Raw genomic sequence first — 23,040 nt, 5'->3', positions numbered from 1 at the left:
ATACCATAAAATCAGAAGAGATGCCGTATTGCACATCAGCATCACTCTCCTTTTTAAATTTAGGATGACTAGTTCTTGATTTTAAGGCTGATCATTGATATAGTTTGGATGTTCGTCCTCTCTAGAGCTCATGTTGAAATGTAATCCCCCAGGTTGGAGTAGGGAGGTGTTTGGATTTGGAGGTGGATTCCTCATGAATGGCTTAGTGCAATCCCCTTGGTGATGAGTGAATTCTTGTTCTGAGTCCACACGAGATCTGGGTGTTTAAGAGTGTGGCACCTCCCTTCCTCTCTCTCTTTGTCCCTTCTCTCTGCCCCTGCTCTCACCAAGTGATACGCCTGCTCCTGTACCACCTTCTGCCATGACAAAAATTTCCTGAGGCCTCACCTGAAGCAGAGCAGATACCAGTGCCATGCTTCTGGTACAGCCTGCAGAACCATGAGCCAATAAATCTACTTTCTTTATAAATTACCCAGCCTCAGGTATTTCTTTATAGCAATGCAAAAATGAATTAAAACAATCATCAATATGAAAACAAAGATCAAATAAATGAGTATATTTAAAATTCTACCACCAACGAATTACTTACCTTTAACAAAGCTAATACCAATAGGAAGGGCTTTTTCAGGTTCTTGACTTAACAAGTAATATTTTACAGTTTCAAATATATTGTCATCTGCATGGGCTGTCTCAGCTAACTGCATACATTCTTCCACTGTGGGTAGCTTACACTAGAAAATAATTGATTTGAAAACAATGTTACTAAAATTCACAGGGATAAAAGCAATAGTGTAAGTACAAAATACTTTCAGCTTTCCTAGTATGGTTTTCTTATTAAAGTTGTCTAAAATAGATGTAAATGAAATTATTCGAATTAAGAGAATATATTTATGGAAACACCTTTAAGATCTAAAAACAGTAAGAGGGGATATTAGTTAATGAGTTAGTAGTTTTCCATCACACAAATACCTAATAAAAGAAATAGAAGTAAATTTTCCTGATTGTGATACTGGAATTAGTACCCACAAATGCCATTTAGCACCCAAATGATGAAATTAATTATGTTAGAAAAAATATACTGACCATAACGGCGCAAAAACGACATTAAATGCACCAAACATAAAGGGTGTGCATTATTACGTGTCCTCTACACTGCAATTTAATGTCACTTGGCTTCTGAAACAAAGCAACCTTATTTCAGAGACACAAAAAATGTAGAAGCTCTAAAAGTTTTTAGCTTTGACATTTTGAAATGCCATGAAATGGAGATTTTTTCATCCATGAAATTTCATTACTATAAAATAAAAAGCCACATTCCCCATTAAAAAAAAAATTCTTTTTCTGTTAAAACTGAGAGTCTAATCCTCTCTCAAGTAAGTTGGTCTGCTTCCTTATAATGTAGGTAAGCATTAAATTACCTTTTATATCAAATTCTGATGTGTTTATAATTGTTGAAGCTTAAATGTTCAAGTCTGTTGCTAAACAATGTGGATAAAATAGTTTCATGGTTTGTTTCAATTTATTTATTAATATATTCATTTAATCATTTCAAATTTCTTATTTAAAAGTTAGGTAAAATGAACAATTTACATCTCAATCTCTCTCTCAAACAAATTACAACAAACTGAATTAACAGGGCTCTCATATATATATAACATTTGATATTGTTTCCCCATCCTTATTAATGAAATGCCAGTTATTTACGAAGCAACTACTATATGGTAGGTACTGTGCTTGGCTAGATAGAGACATAGGTTCTTCACCTTGATATGTGCTCACAGCATAGAGGAAATAATAAATCATTCCCATTTAAATATCATTTTTAAATAGACTATAAGAAGAAGAAAGAGTAAGATGATCATCCTTGTAATTTTTATCCTATATATTTTAAAATTCTAAAAGTTATGTAAGTAAACATCATATGTGAATATGTAGTTTTTAGTGTTACAGACAGTCCCCAACTTATGTTTTGACTTTATGGTAGTGTAAAAGCAACATGCATTCAGCAGAAAGTGTACTTTGAGTACCCACAGAACCATTCTGTTTTTCACTTTTTGTACAGTATTCATAAATTACATGAGATATTATTATGAAATAGGCTTTGTGTTAGATGACTTTGTCCAAATGTAGCCTAATGTAAGTGTTCTGAGCACGTTTAAGGAAGGCTAGGTTAAGCTATGATGTTTGGTAGGTTAGGTGCGTTAAATGTATTTTTGACTTAGAATATTTTTGACTTATGATAGATTTACCCATTGTAACCCCATGGTAAGTCGAGGAGCATCTGTACTTGTGAAATTGTTCAGTTATTAACACTTTTACACATACTCACTAGTCTTGCTAAAAAGATATTAATGAAGTCTGAACAGAAAGTCTAATTATATCCTTTTAGAATGTGTGATGAAAAGAGAAGGTGAATAATATTCTAGCCCTATCATTAAAAGCGGTCTTAGCTAACTGCCTATATTCTTCTACTGTGTGTAGCTTGCACTAGAAAATAATTGATTTGGCCGGGCACGGTGGCTCATGCCTGTAATGCCAACACTTTGGGAGGCTGAAGCGGGTGGACCACCTGAGGTCAGGAGTTTGAGACTAGGCTGACCAACATGGTGAAACGCTGTCTCTACTAAAAATATAAAATTAGCTGGGTGTGATGGTGCATGCCTGTAATCCCAGCTACTGGGGGAGGGCGGGGCAGGAGAATCGCTTGAACCCAGGAGGCAGAGGTTGCACTGATCCGAGCTCGTGCCACTGCACTCCAGCCTGGGCAACAAGAGTGAAATTCCATCTCAAAAAAAAAAAAAAAAAAAAAAGAAAAGAAAATAATTGATTTGACAACAATGTTAGTAAAGTTTATAGGAACAGAAAAATAGTACATATACTAAATATTTCCTATTACTAGTGTGGTTTTCTTATTAAAGTTGTCCTAAATGATATAAATAAAATTATTTGAATTAACAGCATATATTTATGGAAATATCTTTAAAATCTGAAAATAATAAGTGAGGTCATTAGCTTAAGTCTTAAAGCTTAGACAAGCCATTTAGCCTCTCTGAGTCTTGATATTAACATCTGTACCTTCTGCCTCAGAGGATATCTGTTAGTATACTTCAAACACTACCAGTTAATGTATAATTAAAAAACTCCTACTTTCTTTCGTATGCATTTTAATTTCAACATAAAATAGCTTTTAGTTGTCATGTTAAAAAAACAAAGCACAGCTTTTTAAAAAAATAATTCACAGACTACAAAGTGAATAAAGTAGTTAAAATATCCCATCATCTCACAACCCACTGGTAACTTTGGACATTTATCCTTTCACAAGTATTTTCCGTGTCTCAACACAAACACATTCACATACACATATCCACCCACACATTGTCATTCACACACACCTTTGGCCAATCTGTATTAATACAATACTCAGTAAATATCTGTTGCTTAATGAATAGGGATACTCACCCACTAGGGATAAAAAAATCACAGTTCAAATAAGTGAAAAACTTTGTTATTTTAGAAGTTCAAGATGAGAAAATATTGTACTTACATCTTCTCATTTTCTTAAAAGAAACTGTATCTTCCTAAATATGCTATAAACATAAATATGTACATTCACATTTATTTTCAAACCAAAATCATATGGCATATGCATAGTTTTGTGATCTGCTTTCTATTTAACTGTTTCATAGCTATGTATCATGCCAATAAAAATAGAGCTTCATGATTTTTAATGGATTAATAGCACTGAAATATAGAAAAGTACTGTAATTTAATATAAATAATCTTCCTATTGAACATTTTGGTTGTTTTTATATATAATATTGATGCATAGATTCCTATGTTCTGCAGAGGAGTATTTTTAAAGCACTTTGGAAAAATGCATGTAAATTTCATTATATTTCATTAATTCTTTTAAGGATTCTAAGTTGTCTATTTAAAAAATTTATCCTACAACATACTTCAATATGCAAAGTGTACAGTGGAAAACACTTGGGATTTGGAGTTAGACTTGCTGAAGTTGAAATTCTCACTCCACCACTAACTAATTTGGGCAAATTCCTTACCTTCTCCGAGTTTTCTTTGTATAATTATCCCCTGCTTTTCAAAGTTTTATGAGAATGAAGACATAAATATATGTAAAGATTTAGAAGAGTGCCAAGCACATAGCAGAAGTTCAGTAAATGTTACGTCTTATTGTACAACATTTTTGTTGTACTTATAGGTATCCCAAAGGGACCATACATTTGTTTCTCTGCATGCATCTCTATTTGCTTGAACTTACAATTAATTAAATCATAGCACTGCATTCCAAACCAGAATATTTAACATAATCAGGATACCTTATCATGAAGGTCATTTATCTCTTCAGTACATCCTGGGTAGAAAGCACAGAGTTTTATTAAATGTAGTTCATTATCAGGAATCATCATCAGAAGATCGGCTGCCAAATTCCTGTTAACGTAACAAAAGGGGACACTTCATTGAAGAGAAAATTTAAAAATAACATTCATAACTATCTCAAAGAAGGGCAATTCACATAATATACCGCTCTTGCTTTTCAATTTACAGAAACAGTATTAATAGCCTACTTAATTATGAAACTACTGTAAATGCAGATTACCCAAACCAAAGGTCATGAACAACAAATGTATTTATAAATCCTAAATATTAAAAACTAAACTTTACATACATGAGTCTTAACGTACTTATAATTAATTTTATCATTATAGAATAATTCTCTAAGTAGTTTTGAATATGTTCTTTGGAGTGAATTATAAAGCAAACATTGTGAAAGTTAACTCTCATCAACTTTTTTTATGCTTGTCAATATTGATAAATCGTATCAGCCAGATCAGTGAAACCAGTAGAATATTGAGTTAAGTTCATAATTTTGGGTATCCCACATATTTCTTAAACAATAAGTGGAAATTAAAGATAGTTTTCTTATTTCCTTTTTTTTTTTTTTTCTTTTGAGGCATAGTCTCATTCTCTCTGTCGCCCAGGCTGGAGTGCAATGGTGCAATCTCAGCTCACTGCAACCTTTGCCTCCTGGGTTCAAGCAATTTTTTGCCTCAGCCTCCTGAGTAGCTGGGATTACAGGCACGTGCCACCATGCCCGGGCAATTTTTGTATTTTTAGTAGAGACACGGTTTCACCATGTTGGCCAGGCTGATCTCAAACTCCTGGCTTCAAGTGATCCACCCACCTTGGCCTCCTAAAGTGTTGGGATTACAGGCAGGAGCCACTGAGACCGGCCTATTTACTTATTAAAGATCCAATCAGTGGACTAAAGCAATTGAGGGTTTTAAAAATATAAAATGGTATGTACTTAGAAGATTTATATTAAAACATTTTCTGTAAAATCCTCTTCAAATCACTAGGTGAGGAGTAAATGGATGCATACATCATAACTGAGAAAACACTTAACTTTCAATAATTCAAGATATTGTTTTTAAGAAATTGATATATAGCCATACAGAAGAGGTGACATTAGAATAGGAGATATTTCACATAAGAATTTATAAAGCTGTGTGCTGGGGCCTCTGGGAGTAAAACCCTACACTTCATCTTCTTTGTGAAAACGTCAGTAAAATCTACATTAGTCATTTAAGTAAATCAATTCTTTTTTAAAACTTAAGAGGTGCTTAATTAAGAATATAATGAATATAGAATAGGAATAAAGATAATTGGCAAGCTCTGGTGTGAAATCCAAAGTGTTACTAAAAATAAAAAATACACACACCTCACAAACTATCAGGACAATAACGTTTTCATTTAGGCTTACTTTAATGTTTTTAGAATAAGAAAAACTTTAGTGAAGTTTTTTACATAAAATATTTTGATAACTCATCATTTTACTAATAAGTAATTTTCTAGATGATGTCAAAAGAGAATTGATAAAAGATTACAATAATTTTTCATATTATTTTCCTCTAGCCATTAAAAGTTACACATAATATCTTTCCAAACTGCCACATTTTCTATTACATTGGGCAGGTTCCAAGTTAGAGTAGTTTAGCTGTTCATGCTAAAATGTATGAATAATGTCATGTGTTTCCTCCTATCAAAATTTAATAGCAGTTTTAAATAATGTCCATGAAAATATAAAGTATCATTTGTTTTTACTGTGTATAAAATAGCTGTGCTAAAAATTCTATTCAAACTTCATTGAACTACAGACAAAATTTGACTTTCTTAATGTGGAATTATGTCTTCATACAGTGAAATTTTAGCAAGGCCAGCTAATTTCCTTCAATGTTTAATCAAATTCACTCTTTTTTGAGAGTTCAGTACACAAATGGGGAAAAATGTACATATAAAAATGATATAGACCAATTGAATGATCTAAAATGTAAAATTTCACTATCAGAACAGATATTTCATTCTGCTTAGCTGAGTTAGCTATTATTTGGTATTGCAGGAAATCACAGTTCATTTATTGTACAAGTTTTAAGTATAAAATCATGAGTGATTATAGGAACTTTTCTCATGACTTTGTAGTCAGGTTTTATATGCTATAAATTATACATGTGAATTGGCAAACCATAAAACAATGTGAAAATAGTTGATAAATATTTCTTAATACAGAGATAGTATTCAAATAATAAAATAAAGGAGTGTATGCATTTTAAAGGAATATGTTCTTAAATAAAAGTAGATAATACCTGTATCCAACAGATGGAAAGCTAAAGGAAAATATTAAATATGAATACCATGATTATACGATGAATACCACAAAGAAACAGACTTTTAAAGTAAATGTAAAAAAATGAGCTGTTTATAGCTTAAATATTATGCACATCTTTATAAATGATGTAGCTATCTTTTTAAAAATTTGTGCAGCTCTTCTAATAGCCAGGAGGATTACAGATTTCTCCTGAAAATAAAGCTAATCAGCACCGTATTTAAACTTTCCTAGTTTCTGTTACACATATCTATGGATATATTAAAAAAGAATTGTTGAGGTGGGGGCGTTACAAGGAAGAAGTTTGTTTTTTCTTAAAAGTAACTAAGACATACAGTTAATTGAAAAATGTTTAATCATATTATGTAACATACAATGTTATGAGTTTGAACTGCTCAGTATGAAGCAGATGTAGATGAAGACCTTTATGATGACCCACTTCAACTTAATGCATAGTAAATTGATTTCTCTTCCTTATGATTTTCTTAATAACATTTTCTATTCTCCAGTTTATTGTAAGAATACAGTATATAATACACAAAGGATATAAAATATCTGTTAATTGACTGTTAATGTTATCAGTAAGGCTTCCAGTCAACAGTAGGCTATTAGTAGTTAAGTTTTGAGGGAGTTGGAAGATATAGATGGATTTTGGACTGCTTGGGGGGTTGGCACCCCTAACCCTCATATTGTTCAAGGGTCAACCGTATACTGTATTTCTCTTTTGTTGCCATTTTTTTTTTCCTTGAGACGAAGTTTCGCTCTTGTTGCCCAGGCTGGAGTGCGGTGGCGTGATCTTGGCTGATTGCAACCTCCACTGCCTGAGTTCAAGTGATTCTCCTGCCTCAGCCTCCCAAGTAGATGGTATTACAGGTGCCTGCCACCATGCCTGGATAATTTTTTTTTTGTATTTTTAGTAGATGGGTTTTTTTTTGTTTGTATTTTAGAGATGGGGTTTCACCATGTTGGCCAGGCTGGTCTTGAACTCCTGACCTCAGGTGATCCACCCACCTTGGCCTCCCAAAGTGCTTCACCTTTGGGAAGGTACTTCACTTTGGGAAGTACCTTCACTTTTTAAAAACAAATCCTCTTTCATCTGATGATGACTTTTAGCATGAAATCAGCCACCTTCATGAATAAATAATTGGAATTAGGCTTCATGCTTTGAGATGAAGGCAAGTCCCTAGGTAGTTGACCATTATAGCTCTTGATAGAGGGATAACTAGATACTCTCATAGGAGCGCCACCATTAAGTATACTGAAGTCTAAAACTGATGGTAGGGTACTACTGCATTTTACTGGGGGAAGGGAGCTCTTAAATTACTGTAAAATATATGTAAAAATTAAAACAACTTTGAAATTTCTGATTCACCGTAAAACCTTCAGATTCAGACAAAAAAGAAGACTGTAAGTGTTGTTCTTTTCCCGAGTTGGCTGCAGATGAGAAAGTGGTACAGGTTGGGTATCCCTCATCTGAAACGCTTGGGACCAAAGGTATTTCAGATTTCAGACTTTTTTGGATTTTAGAATATTTGCATATACATAATAAGATATCTAAGGGATGGGACCCAAGTCTAAATACAAAATGTATTTATGTTTCATATATACCTTATACACACAGCCTGAAGGTAATTTATAAAATATTTTTAATAATTTGTGCATTAAACAAATTTTTGTGTTAAGTACTTTCATGTGGAATTTTCCACTTATGGTTGTCATGTCAACATCTGAAAGGTTTCGGATTTTGAAGCATTTTGGATTTTGGATTTTTGGATTAGGGATGCTCACCCCGAGCATCCCTAATAGCTGATAGCACCCTGATAGCTAAGAATGCAAACTTCAGAGCTGATTTATGTAGCTTTGAATCTTGGCTCTACCACTTACTGTGACCTCAGGAAAATTAAAACCTACCACATAGAACCTAGTGAATTTTTACATATAAAGTACTTAAAATTGTGCTTGGCACAGAGTAAGCAGTATAGAAGTGTTAGTTAGCATTCATTATTATCATTACCACCTGTAGTGTTCAATAGTTAGAGTCATCTGTATAGCTCCCTGGAGGGTGGTGTGTGTGTGCATGGGACTTGCAATGGGGAAAGGTCATAGTCCTGATAAACAAATTCATTTAGAAACTTCTTGAGGTCTAAGTATTTGAGGGAAAGAAAAGATAAAAATCTAAAACAATCTTTATTCAATAAACATCTAAGGAATGACAGAATCCCATATTTCCTAAAAGAGCCTCCGTAATAATGGATTGTTTGACTTAAGGCCAGGGCTCTGCAGATACGAGCTGGAATTGCTTTGCCCTGGATTTCCGGGCTACCTCAGGTAATTCCCAGGGTCTCCTTCTTTGGGTATTGCCAGACTCTGGGGGAGGTGTCCTGTTTCAAGTGTCCAGCAAAACCATTTTTGTTGCTGCTTTATATAAGTGACTTTACTGTCCAAATTTAAAATAGGACACAAGATCTGACAAGAAAAAGTGTAGATATGCAGAATTTTAAGATGTGGGAAAATGTGTTCTGGTCATCTTAAGAAGAGCACATCTGTTGTCTCATGATACTTTAAGTGCTTGAAACATTCTGGAATTACAACTGGGCTACTTCAGAATGGACCATGGCAGATTTCATTCTACAACCATGGTAGTTCTCATCATTATGACATTGTTATATCATTATTTCCTTCCACAATCTTATCCTTTATAAACAAGGTGATCCTATATTCTCCCAATGCATATCTTATCAAATGGAATTTATAATGTTTTAAAAGTGTATTTCATCACTATGAAATTATTCTTTGAATTTCAAAATTCTTACCATACTGAAATCATCATGTACTTTCTCGCCAGTAATTCTAGGGCATAGTGGGTTGCTGGTGCTGCAGACTCTCCTAGTACTGTGCCCACACAGACTGCCAACTCCAGTTCATTTCCGCGAATCAGGTATGCCATAGCAAGCTTGCTCAATAAGAAAATAATTTCTTCAGTTGCACAGAAGCTGGGTAGGATCATCATTCCCCTCCAAGCTCATAAAGCAGATAAAGCAGTATTAACCTATAAATCAATTATTCTTATAAAATATTGACTGTAATATTCCTATGAAGTAGCTATGTAAGAGTAATTGCAATTTTCAGAGGGAAAAGTTATTAATGAGACATACCGAAAATTTTATCAGGTCAGAATTGAAGAGTTTGGAACCCTTGGTTCTATTTTTGTAATTAATTAATAACACTTTACGATATTCTCAATATGTCCTTCAATCTCCATATCAGAAAAAAACGTAAATTTTTAAGAGCTTCTTTAAGATTATACAGTTATCTATCACTTCCTAAAGCAAATATATCTAAGGATAAATGCACACTAGAATCTGTATCTGTAATTAACATTTTCCTTACTAAATTAATGAGTCAAGTGGAAAGTACCTTAAAAATATAACTTGTGAATAATATACTGAAAAATAAGTGCTTTCATTTGTATTTTTTCTTATAAGCCTAACAAATATATGTGAAATAGGTAAGGGAGGTATTCATATTTTCATTTTAGAATTGAAGACCTTTGAGATTCTGAGGGTTAAATGACGTGCCCAAAGTCAGTATGTGTGAGAAAAGACTCAGATATTTTGTATCCATGTCCAGTGATTCTTCCTTTTACTACATTGGCGCTTCTCATATATGTTGAAATGTTTAAAACAAGGTTGTTATAAATATGTGTCTTGTGGTAGAAATAAAAGAAAACAAGAGCTCATAGTCTATGTGTGCTTAAAAACAAGAGCTCATAGTTTATGTGTGCTAATTAGGAATGTAATTACTTAATTACTCAGGCTTGGAAGACATGCAAAACCAGATCTCACACAGAAAGTCACCATATCTTTTCCTCTCAAACACCATGACATATCTAAAAAATTTTCATTAACATAAACCAGTTTTAAATGTCGTACCTCAATATTATCTACGGCAAGATGGCAACATGCGGCTAGTACTGCTCGACCATCTTGAAAATACCATTCTGCCAGTTCTTTACTGACTTTGTGCAGGAGTCTAGAAAGAAAAAAGTGTGTATTCTATATAAACACAAGTATTCCATTATAAAAGCGAACCAATACTTTTTAAAAGGTATGATAAAAAGATCAAATAAAATTTAATTTGACATGCTTGCTTTAAAGACTTGTTTTTGGAAAAAATAAATCAGGAAAGTGGTCTTTACAAGTATATGGTCTGATAAGCCTCTATCTCCCTCTATCCCCACAACTGTCAGAAGAGAAGCCTGATTTTAAAAGCTTACCATCCTGCATTGGACAATTTATGACTCAGCCACAGGGAAAGTTAAGTGTAGAAGAATTACAGGTCAAATTGAAATTTTTCAAAATTTGGGTGGCATCCAAAATACAGCTAGCATGTGTTAGCTTTTTAAAATGTCAAGTTTAGAAATGGCAGAGAACGGCAGTAAAGATCCGGCAAGAATACATTATTCCCAACACATTATTTGCTTAACATTTCACGATCCTCTTCTGCTCGATGAATGTCTTAAAAGTTTAAATATCCTATTTTCTAGGTTAATAATAGGAGCAAATAGAAAGGATGGGGGAAGGCAGACTACTGGATTAAAAAAAGGTTGGAAGGCTGAAAAATTCTCATTTCCATTTCTTTTTTAAAATAACTATCAGGATTTCTTCTTTAAAAGAGGACCAAACGTTATTCTAGATACCAATACTGGGGTCATGGGATTATAAACTACATTACTGTGAAGTTACATACACTAACTTTAGAGTAAAACATTAATAAGCAGTCTATCTTATTTTCATCATTGGTCCTCTCCAATAGGTTTGATTAGTTTCTAAGTGTTTAGGTGCCTCACCTGCAATCTCTCTAGTAAAATGCATTTTGCTTTTCTGAAAGCTATACAAAATGTGTATAAACGGAGTCTCCGTGCCTGAAATTTCCCTGTTCATCTAGGAGTAAATGCTGTAATGGAACTGGATCATGGTGAGGAATGCGGTTGAGGCAGTCAAGTCATCAATATACAAAGAAGGATGAATTATAGAGACTTCAAAAATTCCTAAAGGGAAGACAACCGTAAAACATATAAACCCAGAGCAAATAAATCACTCACTCATTAAAGTCTTCCTTGTAGATATCATCAGAATATGAAGCTCCTTTAGGCACAGAAACATGTAAGGGCTGCATATTTCCTTCGCAAGCAGCCTAGAATTTAATTAAATATTGAATTATTCTTTAGCTAATTGTTGATAATTGACACATTTCAGAATATTATTTTGAGCAAAGTATACTTAAATATTGTTTGAAATTTATACTATAATTTGGAGATAATTTTAGAATTTGAGGAGAAATGAGATGTTAATTGTGTGTAGCAAAAAAAGCTTCAAGTGGATTATTACTAAAAATAAGTTGTTCTAATGCATGGTGTATAACATTCAGCAGCATGTGTAAAGTTTAGAGTTCAGAGATGCTTGTATGTTTAAAGATCTAAAATAAGTTTGGCTGTGTGTGGTGGCTGATGCCTGTAATCCCAGAACTTTGGGAGGCTGAGGTGGGAGGATCACCTGAGGTCAGGAGTTTGAGACCAGCCTGGCCAACATGGTGAAACTCCATCTCCACTAAAAATACAAATATTAGCTGGGCATGGTGGCGGGTGCCTGTAATCCCAGCTACTCGGGAGGCTGCGGCAGGAGAATCACTTAAACCTGGGAGGTGGAGGTTGTGGTGAGCTGAGATCGTGCCATTGCACTCCTGCCTGGGTGACAGAGCAAGACTCCATCTCAAAAAAATAAATAAATAATAAAATAAAATAAAATAAGTTTGCTGTGACCAGAACAAAAATAGTATGTTCTCAAAAGTTGAGAAAGAAGGCCAGGGAAGAGGGCAGAAGCCAAGCCCTTTATGACTTTGTCAATTATGTAAGGATGAGCCAGTCAACACAATCTTCTCCCTTCTACATGTTCACCCATCCATGTATGTGACTGGGTTCTGTGGTTTTACCTGTGCAACAAGCAGAGCTTCTTTAAGCTGACCTCTTGACATGAAAAAATGGACTAGCTTTTTCACATCACCAATGGCTATGCAGTATGGAATGACATCATCCTTATCTTCCTGGATTAATTGGTCAGCTCTCCTAATAAAATAAGGACAATTTTTTAAACAATATATTATTTTGAAGGTTTTTAGGTGAATTGAGATTTTCTGAAAGTATGGCTAAAATTTGTAGCAGATTTCATAAAGCCCTTTGGCATATCACTTTTAAAAAAGACATTTTATAATCAAATTACATGTGGAAGGCAGATAAAAGTTGTATGAAAAAATAAATACTATAGGTAATTGTCTGCCTTTAGAACATGACATAAAATATGCCTGAACATTTTAGATATTAAAATCAATGTGGTTTATCTATTAAAATGGGCAACTAATTTATTCAAAAATATGTTTTATATACGATATGTGTGATAGGATATCAGGAGGATTAAGCAAATATGTGGGTATCTACATTGCTAAAGACAGATAATTTTAATTGTTTTAGGAAGCGTAACAATGAATAGAGAGCCTTGAAACTCAAGTAGCTTAAAAATCACTAAGATGGAGAATATAGAAATATAAATATTAACAATAAAATGTAGAATGTCTTAAGTGCCCTAAGTGAGGAAGATTAAAGAAAAATAATGTTGCAGACATGTGAAGGGAGAAAGGGGATGGTAATCTTAGAGATTGTGAAGGGTGTACATGTGTCTGTTTCCGTATATCTGTCTCTGTCTCTCTGCACCCATCTCTCTCTCTCTCTCTCTCTCTCCATCTGTGTGTGTGTGTGTGTGTGTGTGTATCTTCCCATCTAAGTCTCAGGTATTTTCTCAATGACTAACCCCCTCGCTAATTCTGCCCTCAATGTTCAACCTCAGTTTTGTTTAAAAATAACCTGGTCTATTTACTTTATGGTAGCATTTACATTAAACCAGAATTCAATTTTTAATCTTTGGGTAGGGGTAGCAGATATTTTTCATGCTGAAAATGGAAAATACTTTTCATGATATTTGCCAGCTCACTGTTAACAGTCTCCAATTTCATAGAGTCATCGAAGTATTCCTCAACAGCTATGTTTTTACTATGTGATTTTGATTTTCTTGTTATAGCTGTTTAGAAACAAGCTGGTTAGAAATAATAATCTACTTCCCTGGGCATTTGAAACTATGATTGAGAGACTGTCAATCTGGATGAATGGCTGGATCTATAAAGCATAAATGCAGGAGTTGTGGAGAGACCACTTTCTGGCAGCTACATGGGCTAAGAGGCAGAGAAAATCAGGAGTTGGCTTTCAAAGATAAATGAAATAGAATTGGAAGAGTTTTGTGTATTCCCATTTGCCTCCCCCTTTTCCTTCCCCACTAAATCTATTCTAATCTTGCTTCAGTCTCCTTCTTTCTACCAAAACAGCTCTTACTAAGATCAACAATAACCTCCGTGTGATCCAGATTTCTTCTTTGGGCTACAAAATCAAGACTGCCTATTGAACAATGCCACTTAAATCACAAGGAACTTCAAGCTCAACATGTCCAAACAGAACTAATGATTTTTGTGCCATTTGATTCAAATCCTCTTCTAATGGTTTTGCTGTTGTTGTTGTCTTAGTTGTTTGTTTTTAAATCCCAGTGATTAGCAACAGCTTCTATCCAGTTTTTCAAACCTAAAACCTAAAAATTATTTGTTATACCTTCCTCATCTCTATTACCAAATCCAGTTATTTTTAACTCTTAGATATATCAAATTTGTCTACTTTTCTCAGTCCCCACATCACTACGTATGGCATCCACGCCACTGCTGTCTTTTGACTCAGGTATTCTAATTGCCTTCTAACTGGCCTCCTCATATCTGCTATTGACCTTCTCTAGTCTGTTCTTGATATTTTAGCTTGTGTGGATATTCTAAATGAAGAATTGATCACATCACTTTCTACCCTATTTAAAATTAAAACCCTCTAATGTCTTGTGTTCCTCTTAGGATAAAGAAAAAATAAAAAAGCTTACTACGTTTACAAGGCCCTAAAACGTCCAGCTTGTGCCTACCTTCTCACTTTCCCTTGGCAGCACTTCCCCCTGGCTCCTGCACTCCAGCTACAGCAGCCTCCTTTCACAGAGTTCCTGTACTCTGCTTCCTAAGCCTGGGATGCTAGCTCTAGCCTCTTCACTTGGTTATCTCCTACGTATTCTTTATAGCTCAGTTCATATACACCAATCTTGGTCAGGTTTCCTTTGTTCCAATTTATCTGAGGATACACCACATTTTAAACTCACAGATATCTAACATAGAAAGCAATGTAGTAGAATATTAATATGACTAGATGCCAATAAAATATGTCAATAATCACATAGAATACAAAATATGTTTACTTTTATTCTGCAATATTAACACTGAGTGACTCCACTTTGGTCTTAAATGGAAATCCATTAAGTTTTTGCTGAGATTGAAATAATGTTTTGTGAAGTAAATATCCTCTGCTAACTTGACTTTCTTAAGGATTCGGTGAGGGCAATAACATTCACAATTGTGCTGTGAGGGTACAGGGACTTACAGCACTGGGGATTCTTAAAGCTCAGGAGAGGGAGCCTAAAATCTGAGGGCTGCAATCAGCCTGTTGCTTAACTTACTGTTGGGAGCAGGTGCTAGGGAACAGTCTACTTTCTCACGGCAAATGTGTTAATCCTTCTGAATTTTATGTTTAGCCTTTGATTGATTTTTACTTGTGTCTGTAAGAAGCAGTTGATTTTTTGCCACTAAACCTTGTTCCATAAAAGAAAAATCCAAATTTCTGTTTTTAATGTCAGAAGCAAGGTAATTACCTAATAAAATATAGTACTCTATAAGCTTAGCACAGTGATTGGCATATAGTAGGCATTAATAAATATTTGTTAAATGAATGAATAGCACAGAAGAGAGTAGAATAAAATAGAACAGAGAATAATCATACATTGTAGGTTGAAATGTGTCCCTCAAAACAATATGTTGAAGTCCTAACCCATGATACCTGTGAATGTAACCATATATGGAAATAGGGTCTTAGCCGATGTAATTAGTTGAAGTAATATGGGGTCATACTGGATTAGGGTAGGCCCTCAATCCAATATGACTCATGACTTATAAGAAGAGGAAATCTGGGCACAGAGACACACAGGGAATAATGCCATGTGCAGATAAGGGAGAGACTGGAGTGATGCGTCAAAAGGCAACAAGATGCCAAGGACTGCCCGCAACCAGACATCAAGAGAGAAGCATGGAACTAATTCTTTCTCAGAGCCTCCAGTAGAAACCAACTTTGCTGACAACATGATTTAGACTTCTGGCCTCCTGAACTGTGAGAAAATAAATTTCTGTTGTTTTAGGCCACCCATTTTATGGTAATTTTTTTTTTTTATGGCAACCCCAGGAAACTAATCCACTTGAGAAAAAATCTTGTTGGTTTATTGCATTCTAAAACAAGAATGTTTAGTTAATTTCCTCAGCGGTCAGACCCTTCTTTATCATCAGTGCCTCCCTCATATCCATGGAAGAAATGGCAGGAATTAGTGCCTACAGAGAAAATTTTTGAGATAATTAATAGAATAGTATTTTACGAACCTATGCTAACCTTCAGAAAATCTTGCCACTTATATTTCAATAGCAACTTATTAATCAGTGAGTATGTTTGCTGATCTGTCGTTCTCTCCATTGACATGGGGAAATTTGCCTTCTGCTATCTTCATCAGAGGTCAAGTCAAATCCAAGAACACCAAAATTACTTGTAACTGATTCATTTCATTTACTGTATCAGTAGATACAAAATTTAGTTATTATTTAAGACAACATAAGAATAAGAAATTTCAAGAGCTACTGCCATATTTATATACTGCTTCTATTCTAACATGATTTTAAAACATCTATTTTAACAGACTCTCTCTGCCTTACCTCTGCATTAACTTCTTCCAGTATTTCACAGAGACTCCTGGTGCAATTGACAGGGCTTTGTCCCACTAGAATAGAAGGCAAAAAGGGCAGGAGCATATTAATTTTGGTTGCTCTGTGTAATTCTCAAGACACTTAAAAAATAGATTCGTATTTATAACATAGTATTTTTATACTTGAGTTCTTGAGTCCTGATTTGTTACCTTCTGACTTCTTTTTGTTCCATAGTTTTAAAAAAATCTTTAAAGAGCACTAATTTTACCTCTGTCAATAATATAAAAGAAGCTGGGCATGGTGGCTGATGCCTGTAAAGCCAGTGCTTTGGGAGGCTGAGGTGGGAGGATTGCTTGAGGCTAGGAGTTTGAGACCAGCCTGGGTAACACAGCAAGACCCTCATCTCTACCAAAACAATTTTTTTTTTTAATTGGTCAGGTGTGGTGGTGCACACTTGTAGTTCTAGCTACTTGGGAGGCTGAGTGGAGAAGATCGTTTGAGCCCAGGGGTTCAAGGCTGCAGTGAGTTGTGATCACATCACTGCACTCCAGTCTGGGCCACAGAGCGAGACTTTGTCTCAAAAAAACAAAAAAACAAAAAAAACAAAAACACAAACAAACAAACAAAAAAACAAAGTAAAAAAGACTGTATTGACATGGTTAAATTCCAAGTACCCTTCGGTTCCTTAGGGAAGGATTAAATGGCTGCTGTTATCACTTACAAAAGTGTCTTGAACTTGATGGAGCTTGAAGAAGTTGAGAAAAATATTTATTTTTTATTGCTATCTTTTAATTCCATTTTCCACAAATTTTTGAAGTCCCTACATATTAAAATATTTTAAAATAAAATATGTAAAATTCTATTATTTAGGGAAAATCCAGTCCTAAACCTAGAGAGAAAGAAAGAGAAAAATGGAAGGAGAGACTTAGGGAGAGAAAGGAAGGGAAGAAAAGAAATAGTAACAAAAATATGTACTTTGAAAAATATGTTGACTCCTCTTCTAATACAACTCCAGAGTAATTTGTTCCATGGTGTTCAAAATATTAACATTTTTATTTCACTGCTACTTATATGAACAAATATACCATCTATTTCTATTTTATCCTTTCCTACTCATTTTAATAAACTTTATTTATTGTCATTTCTTCATTTAACTGGTAATACAATACTTGTCTTCACATTTAGAAATTGGACTTCTATTGAAGAAGCTCATTGTTTAATAAAGGCTGATTGTTACTGTTATATGAAAATACAGATTTCATTGAATTCCCGTCTAGACTGGAACTGAGAGGAAAATTTTCTGAAATATCACTATGTGAATCAAAATTTCATTTTAATTGAGGCTCTTCAAAACACTAGGGTTCTATTGCAATTATCACTAGAAAATTGGTTATTAACCAGAAAATAATATGTTAAATTTTAAACAGGCAATTTTTAATACTACGTATTTAAAATCATGTTACCTAAAAGGTATCTTAAAATATGTTTTCAGGGGAAATCTCTCTCTAACGGAAGACAGAAGTTGCAATGTAGATTAAATTAACTTTGAATTCACCAAGCTCTTTCAATAGAAACATGTCTAATAAATAAGCTTAAAAAAATAAAAAACATTTCTAAGAAATGATTACAAACGATTCTCTGGACACCCATATTTCTTTTTTCTTTTTTTCTTTTGAGACGGAGTTTCACTCTTGTCACCCAGGCTGGAGTGCAATGGTATGATCTTGGCTCACTGCAACCTCTGCCTGCCGGATTCAAGTGATTCTCCTGCCTCAGCCTCCCGAGTAGCTGGGACTACAGGAACCCACCACCACGCCCAGCTAATTTTTGTATTTTTGGTAGGGACAGGGTTTCACCATGTTGGCAGGGCTGTTCTTGAACTCTTGACCTCAGGTGATCCACCTGCCTCAGCCTCCCAAAGTGCTGGGATTACAGGCGTGAGCCACCGTGCCCGGCTTAGGACACCCATATTTCTAACAACTTGTACAGTTTCATGGATCATTATAAGTACATCGATGAACCTGCACAACAATAAAATTATTAAGCTTCCCAAACAGATACCTGATTGAAATAGGCTTTGAGTTAAAGGGAGTTTAAATTATATTTAATCAAATATAAAACCCAGAAATCTAAAGAATTACACTGTTGTACCAAAATTTATTAATTCCTTTTCTCCTTGACTTTTGATAGATCTTCTCTGCAGTAATGCTGTTTAAAAAAGTAACTTTTAGTTAAATATTTACTACTTTACAAGGAAAATTTTTACATTGCTCCTAAATTAAATACTTTTAAATTTATAATGCCTTTTTGATAACATTTTAAAATGGCACATTTTATTATCTGGGGTCAAGCAGTAATTCATTGTTTTTCTTGAAGTATATGGAAAGTAAAAAGGTGAGCTAAATTTAGTTTTGATTTATTTTATGTAACCATATTGCTTAGTTTTACTTTATATTATTTACAAGTACTCTAAATATCATGCTTTGTAGCTACACAGTTAACTAACTTAAACTTTTTAAAAGATGATAAGCTATGAGATAAGTCCACGCCATTCTAACCACTGTTTTGGTGAGGCAGGGGAAGGAAGAATTTTCACTGAACTAAAATGCATATACAGAAAAGGGAAAGGTCCAATAAGTTTACACAAACTGAATATGCCCACGTAATCAACACCCAGGATCAAGAAACAGAAGCCCCATTCTCCCGTGTTCCATTGCAGTCACTACCCATCTACTAAAGGGTAGCAAAAGCATAAATTCATCCTAACCTTTTTGTAAAGATCAGTTTTGTTGATTTAGCCCTCCATTAAACAATCATCATCCTTTATCAGATGATATGCAGCAGAAACCCTTCTTCTGGCCACTGTGGGATTTAGTTATGACAAGTAGTATTAGCAAGGGGATTCTACTGTGAACAAATTAGCCAACATAGTTTTTTGTTTGTTTGTAAGAAGTTAAGATTCCAGCCTAGGGCGGTAGTTCTCCAACTTCTGCATGCAACAGAATAACATGGAGGGCTTATGAAAACACAAGATGGCTGGGCTCCAACCCCACAGTTTCTGATTCTGTAGGTCTGAGGTGAAACATGCATAGGGATCCCCAGGGATGCCAATGCTGCTGTCCTGGAACACATTGATAACTATTCTCCTAACATCTACACTTAATATCAGATTGGTAGAGAATCAATTAGATCTGTAAAAAAATAAGCTTCCTTTTTTTTTTTTGAGATGGAGTCTTGCTCTGTCGCCAGGCTGGAGTGCAATGGTGCGATCTCAGCTCTGTGCAACCTCCGCCTCCCAGGTTCAAGCAATTCTCCTGCCTCAGCCTCCCAAGTAGCTGGAATTACAGGCATACGCCACCACGCTGGGCTAATTTTTGTATTTTTAGAAGAGGCGGGGTTTCTCCACGTTGACTAGGCTGATCTTGAACTCCTGTCCTCAAGTGATCCTTCTGCCTTGGCCTCCTAAAGTGGTAGGGTTACAGGTGTGAAGGTGTGAGCCAGCACGCAGGGTATATACATTTCTTTTTCTTTTTTTTTTGAGATGGAGTTACCCAGGCTGGGGTACAGTGGCACAATCTCGGCTCACTGCAACCTCTGCCTCCCAGGTTCAGGCGATTCCTCTGCCTCAGCCTCCCAAGTAGCTGGGACTAGAGGTGCGCACCACATGCCTGGCTAGTTTTTTGTTGTTGTTGTTGTTGTTTGTATTTTGGCAGAGACAAGGTTTCACCATGTTGGCCAGGATGGTCTCAATCTCCTGACCTCGTGATCCACCCGACTTGGCCTCCCAAAGTGTTGGGATTATAGGCATGAGTCATCACGCTCAGGCTTTTTTTTTTTTTTTTTTTTTTTTTTGAGACAGGGTCTCTTTCTGTAGCCCAGGCTGGAGTGCAGTGGTACCATCACAGCTCACTGCAACCTCTGCCTCCTGGGCTCAACTTATCCTCTCATCTTAGCTTCCCAAGGCTGGGATTACAAGTGCACACCACCATGCCTGTCTAATTTTTTGTGTTTTTTGTAGAGGTGGGGTTTTACCATGTTGCCCAGGCTAGTGTCAAACTCCTGGGCTCAAGTGATCCGCCCACCTTGGCCTCCAAAGTCCTGAGCTTTTTATTTTTAATACTTAAAATTGAGTATATTCTTAACGTTTAGACTACTATGTTAAACTCATTAGTTTTACTTTCATAGCACATTACCTCTCCAAGTTCAACCATAAGTTCACAGTATCTCTGAATTTGTCCTAATCTCAAGTGGATTTCAGCAGCTTCCTTCAGTCTTTCCTCCTTTGTAGGTACACCAATACCACCACCAAATTTAGACATCTTGACTGTTGTTAGTTCTTGAGCTTCAGACTGGTTTTAAAAAGAAAATAGAATTTTAAAAAATTTGTCATATTTTGTTTTGTATGTGTCATAATAATTTGTTGTATATTTTGAAATAACTAATACAGTGGAATTGAAATGTTCCTAACACACACAAAAAGATAAATGCTTGAGGTGATGGATACCCCAATTACCCTGATTTGATCAATACTCATTGTATGCTTGTATGAAAATATCACATATACCCCATAAACTATTATGCATCCATAATAATTAAAAATTTTAAAAAATTGTTTTACAAGAGTTCATGATAACAGATGATCATATAAACTTTACATGAATACATACTTCAAAAGCATATAGCTCTGGAAAGTAAATATTTTGAAAATATTTTTCTCTATAAAATGTAATACCTTTCTAAACATAATATTTTGGGGGGTGTGTGGGGGTGGGACACAGGAGGGGAGAGACTGAATCCCATTGTTCTTAACCCTCTCCAGGTGTTGTAGTTATACAGAACAGATAAAAGGTAATGATAAAGTAATATACAACAATACAGACAGGCCTCTAGTAAAAATAAAAAGTTACTGGCTTACTTTAATTAGCTCTTCTCCTGTCAAATAGATTTTGCGGTTACAGTCATTAGGTGTTTAGTTTGTGATTAAAGAAAGTACTTCCTCTTTATGGAAAAAACTGCTCTTTATGAGCATTAGATCCACATCTCTGGCACAACTGTCTCCATGCTCTAACAATTAACTATAGATATTTCAGAAAATATATAAGCAATTTTTTCTTTCTGGTCCCAGAGTGGGTTTTGTTGTTGGTGCCGTAGATTACCCCAGGGATGAGGTAACTATTAGTTTTTACTGAAATTCATTAAGAGCTATAATATGATCATTTTTTATAAAACATATCCCAGAATAGTCTATTAGGCCCTCTGAGACTAAAATTAGAATAGTCCACATGTCACAATCATCTGCTAATAGGGGAAAGATAAAGCATTTCAAGGAGTTTCAAGTGACTTTGAAGGAATTTCATGAGACTCAACCTATGATAACCATGATTGACTTTATCTGTTCTCAAGTAATTCACTTTTATGATTCATTTTACCCAAGATGGATCTCCTCAGTGTTCATTTATTTAAATCTACCAATCTAATCATATATATTTTTAAAATCATTTTTATATTTTAATAGTGAAAAGGCAAAAAATTTGCTTGAGTACATCATATTTGCATGTTTTACTCACTGTTCTAAATTTAATCAGATGTTTCAAGTGCATTATTCCTTTGCAGTAGTTCTGAGGAAGTAAGCTATCATCCTGTCCTTTTATCACAGCAACCAAGTTCCATAAATTGTCACTGCCACCTGGAGGCTAAAGAGTTGACAAAAAATAAATATGGAATAGTGAATTAAAAACCTCATAATATTTTGCATCTTCAAAAATATTATAATTCAGGCATATCTAAATTTAAAAATTAACAAAATAACTATATGTTATCTCATGTATTGTTTCTAGTTTTACATTTGCTGTCTTACAGTGTACAGATTATGTTGAGTTACCCAATGAATTAGAATGGTACATGTAAATACGTGAATAAAAATAGTTGTAATGATTCATGTTGGCTAAAGGGAAAATATTCACATTTAATTCCTGTAATACTTACGGATAAACATTCTGAAAACCATCTTAGTTTTTTCACTCGAGAATTAGCGGTTAGTTTTTCTATTTCCTGTCTAATACCTCTTGACACTTTACCACACAGTAGAGGAGGAGTGCCTGGTTCTACAGCACAATCTGAAGAACAGACATAATTCAGTGAGAAAAGATTTCTCATAAAATATTATTTAGAAATAAACTCTAATACATGTATATGTTGCATACCAGTGTTCCCGATAATTTCTTCCCAAGATCTGTCTGCCAGAATGTTCATTTGTACAGGAGTGACTAAGGCTGTTAATGACCAGAGTCTTACTGTAGAGTCACGGGAGCAAGAGGCCATAGTGAAGGGGCGACTGGGATGGCAGGTTAAACCTGACGAAGATAAAAACCTATGTTAAGTAAACATTGAAAAATATTCTTTATTTATATGTGCTTCATAAAACTTCTACA

At 34.7% G+C, this 23,040-nt stretch overlaps 1 protein-coding gene across 6 annotated transcripts in view; it reads right to left on the bottom strand.

Annotated features, from left to right (window-relative positions):
- Nucleotides 1-23,040, bottom strand: part of WDR17 (WD repeat domain 17) — a 119,263-nt gene that overhangs the window by 9,635 nt on the left and 86,588 nt on the right. For 3 of the 6 annotated variants that reach the window (XM_063664296.1, XM_054485370.1, XM_054485373.1), the window contains 12 exons: nt 22,813-22,962; nt 22,595-22,725; nt 22,177-22,302; nt 20,803-20,958; nt 16,619-16,683; nt 12,674-12,806; nt 11,787-11,878; nt 10,615-10,714; nt 9,496-9,635; nt 6,663-6,683; nt 4,338-4,449; nt 590-731 (listed from right to left, as the gene is read on the bottom strand). In XM_063664296.1, coding sequence (XP_063520366.1) covers nt 590-731; nt 4,338-4,449; nt 6,663-6,683; nt 9,496-9,635; nt 10,615-10,714; nt 11,787-11,878; nt 12,674-12,806; nt 16,619-16,683; nt 20,803-20,958; nt 22,177-22,302; nt 22,595-22,725; nt 22,813-22,962 — 1,368 coding nt within the window. The remainder of the gene's footprint in view (nt 1-589; nt 732-4,337; nt 4,450-6,662; nt 6,684-9,495; nt 9,636-10,614; nt 10,715-11,786; nt 11,879-12,673; nt 12,807-16,618; nt 16,684-20,802; nt 20,959-22,176; nt 22,303-22,594; nt 22,726-22,812; nt 22,963-23,040) is intronic. The other 3 variants (XM_054485371.1, XM_054485374.1, XM_063664297.1) reach the window with 1 other exon arrangement.

The sequence above is a fragment of the Pongo pygmaeus genome, chromosome 3, assembly GCF_028885625.2.
Source record: "Pongo pygmaeus isolate AG05252 chromosome 3, NHGRI_mPonPyg2-v2.0_pri, whole genome shotgun sequence".
Lineage (NCBI taxonomy): Eukaryota > Metazoa > Chordata > Mammalia > Primates > Hominidae > Pongo > Pongo pygmaeus.
Note: the sequence above shows the minus strand (reverse complement) of the source record. Positions and strands in the feature narration are given on the sequence as shown.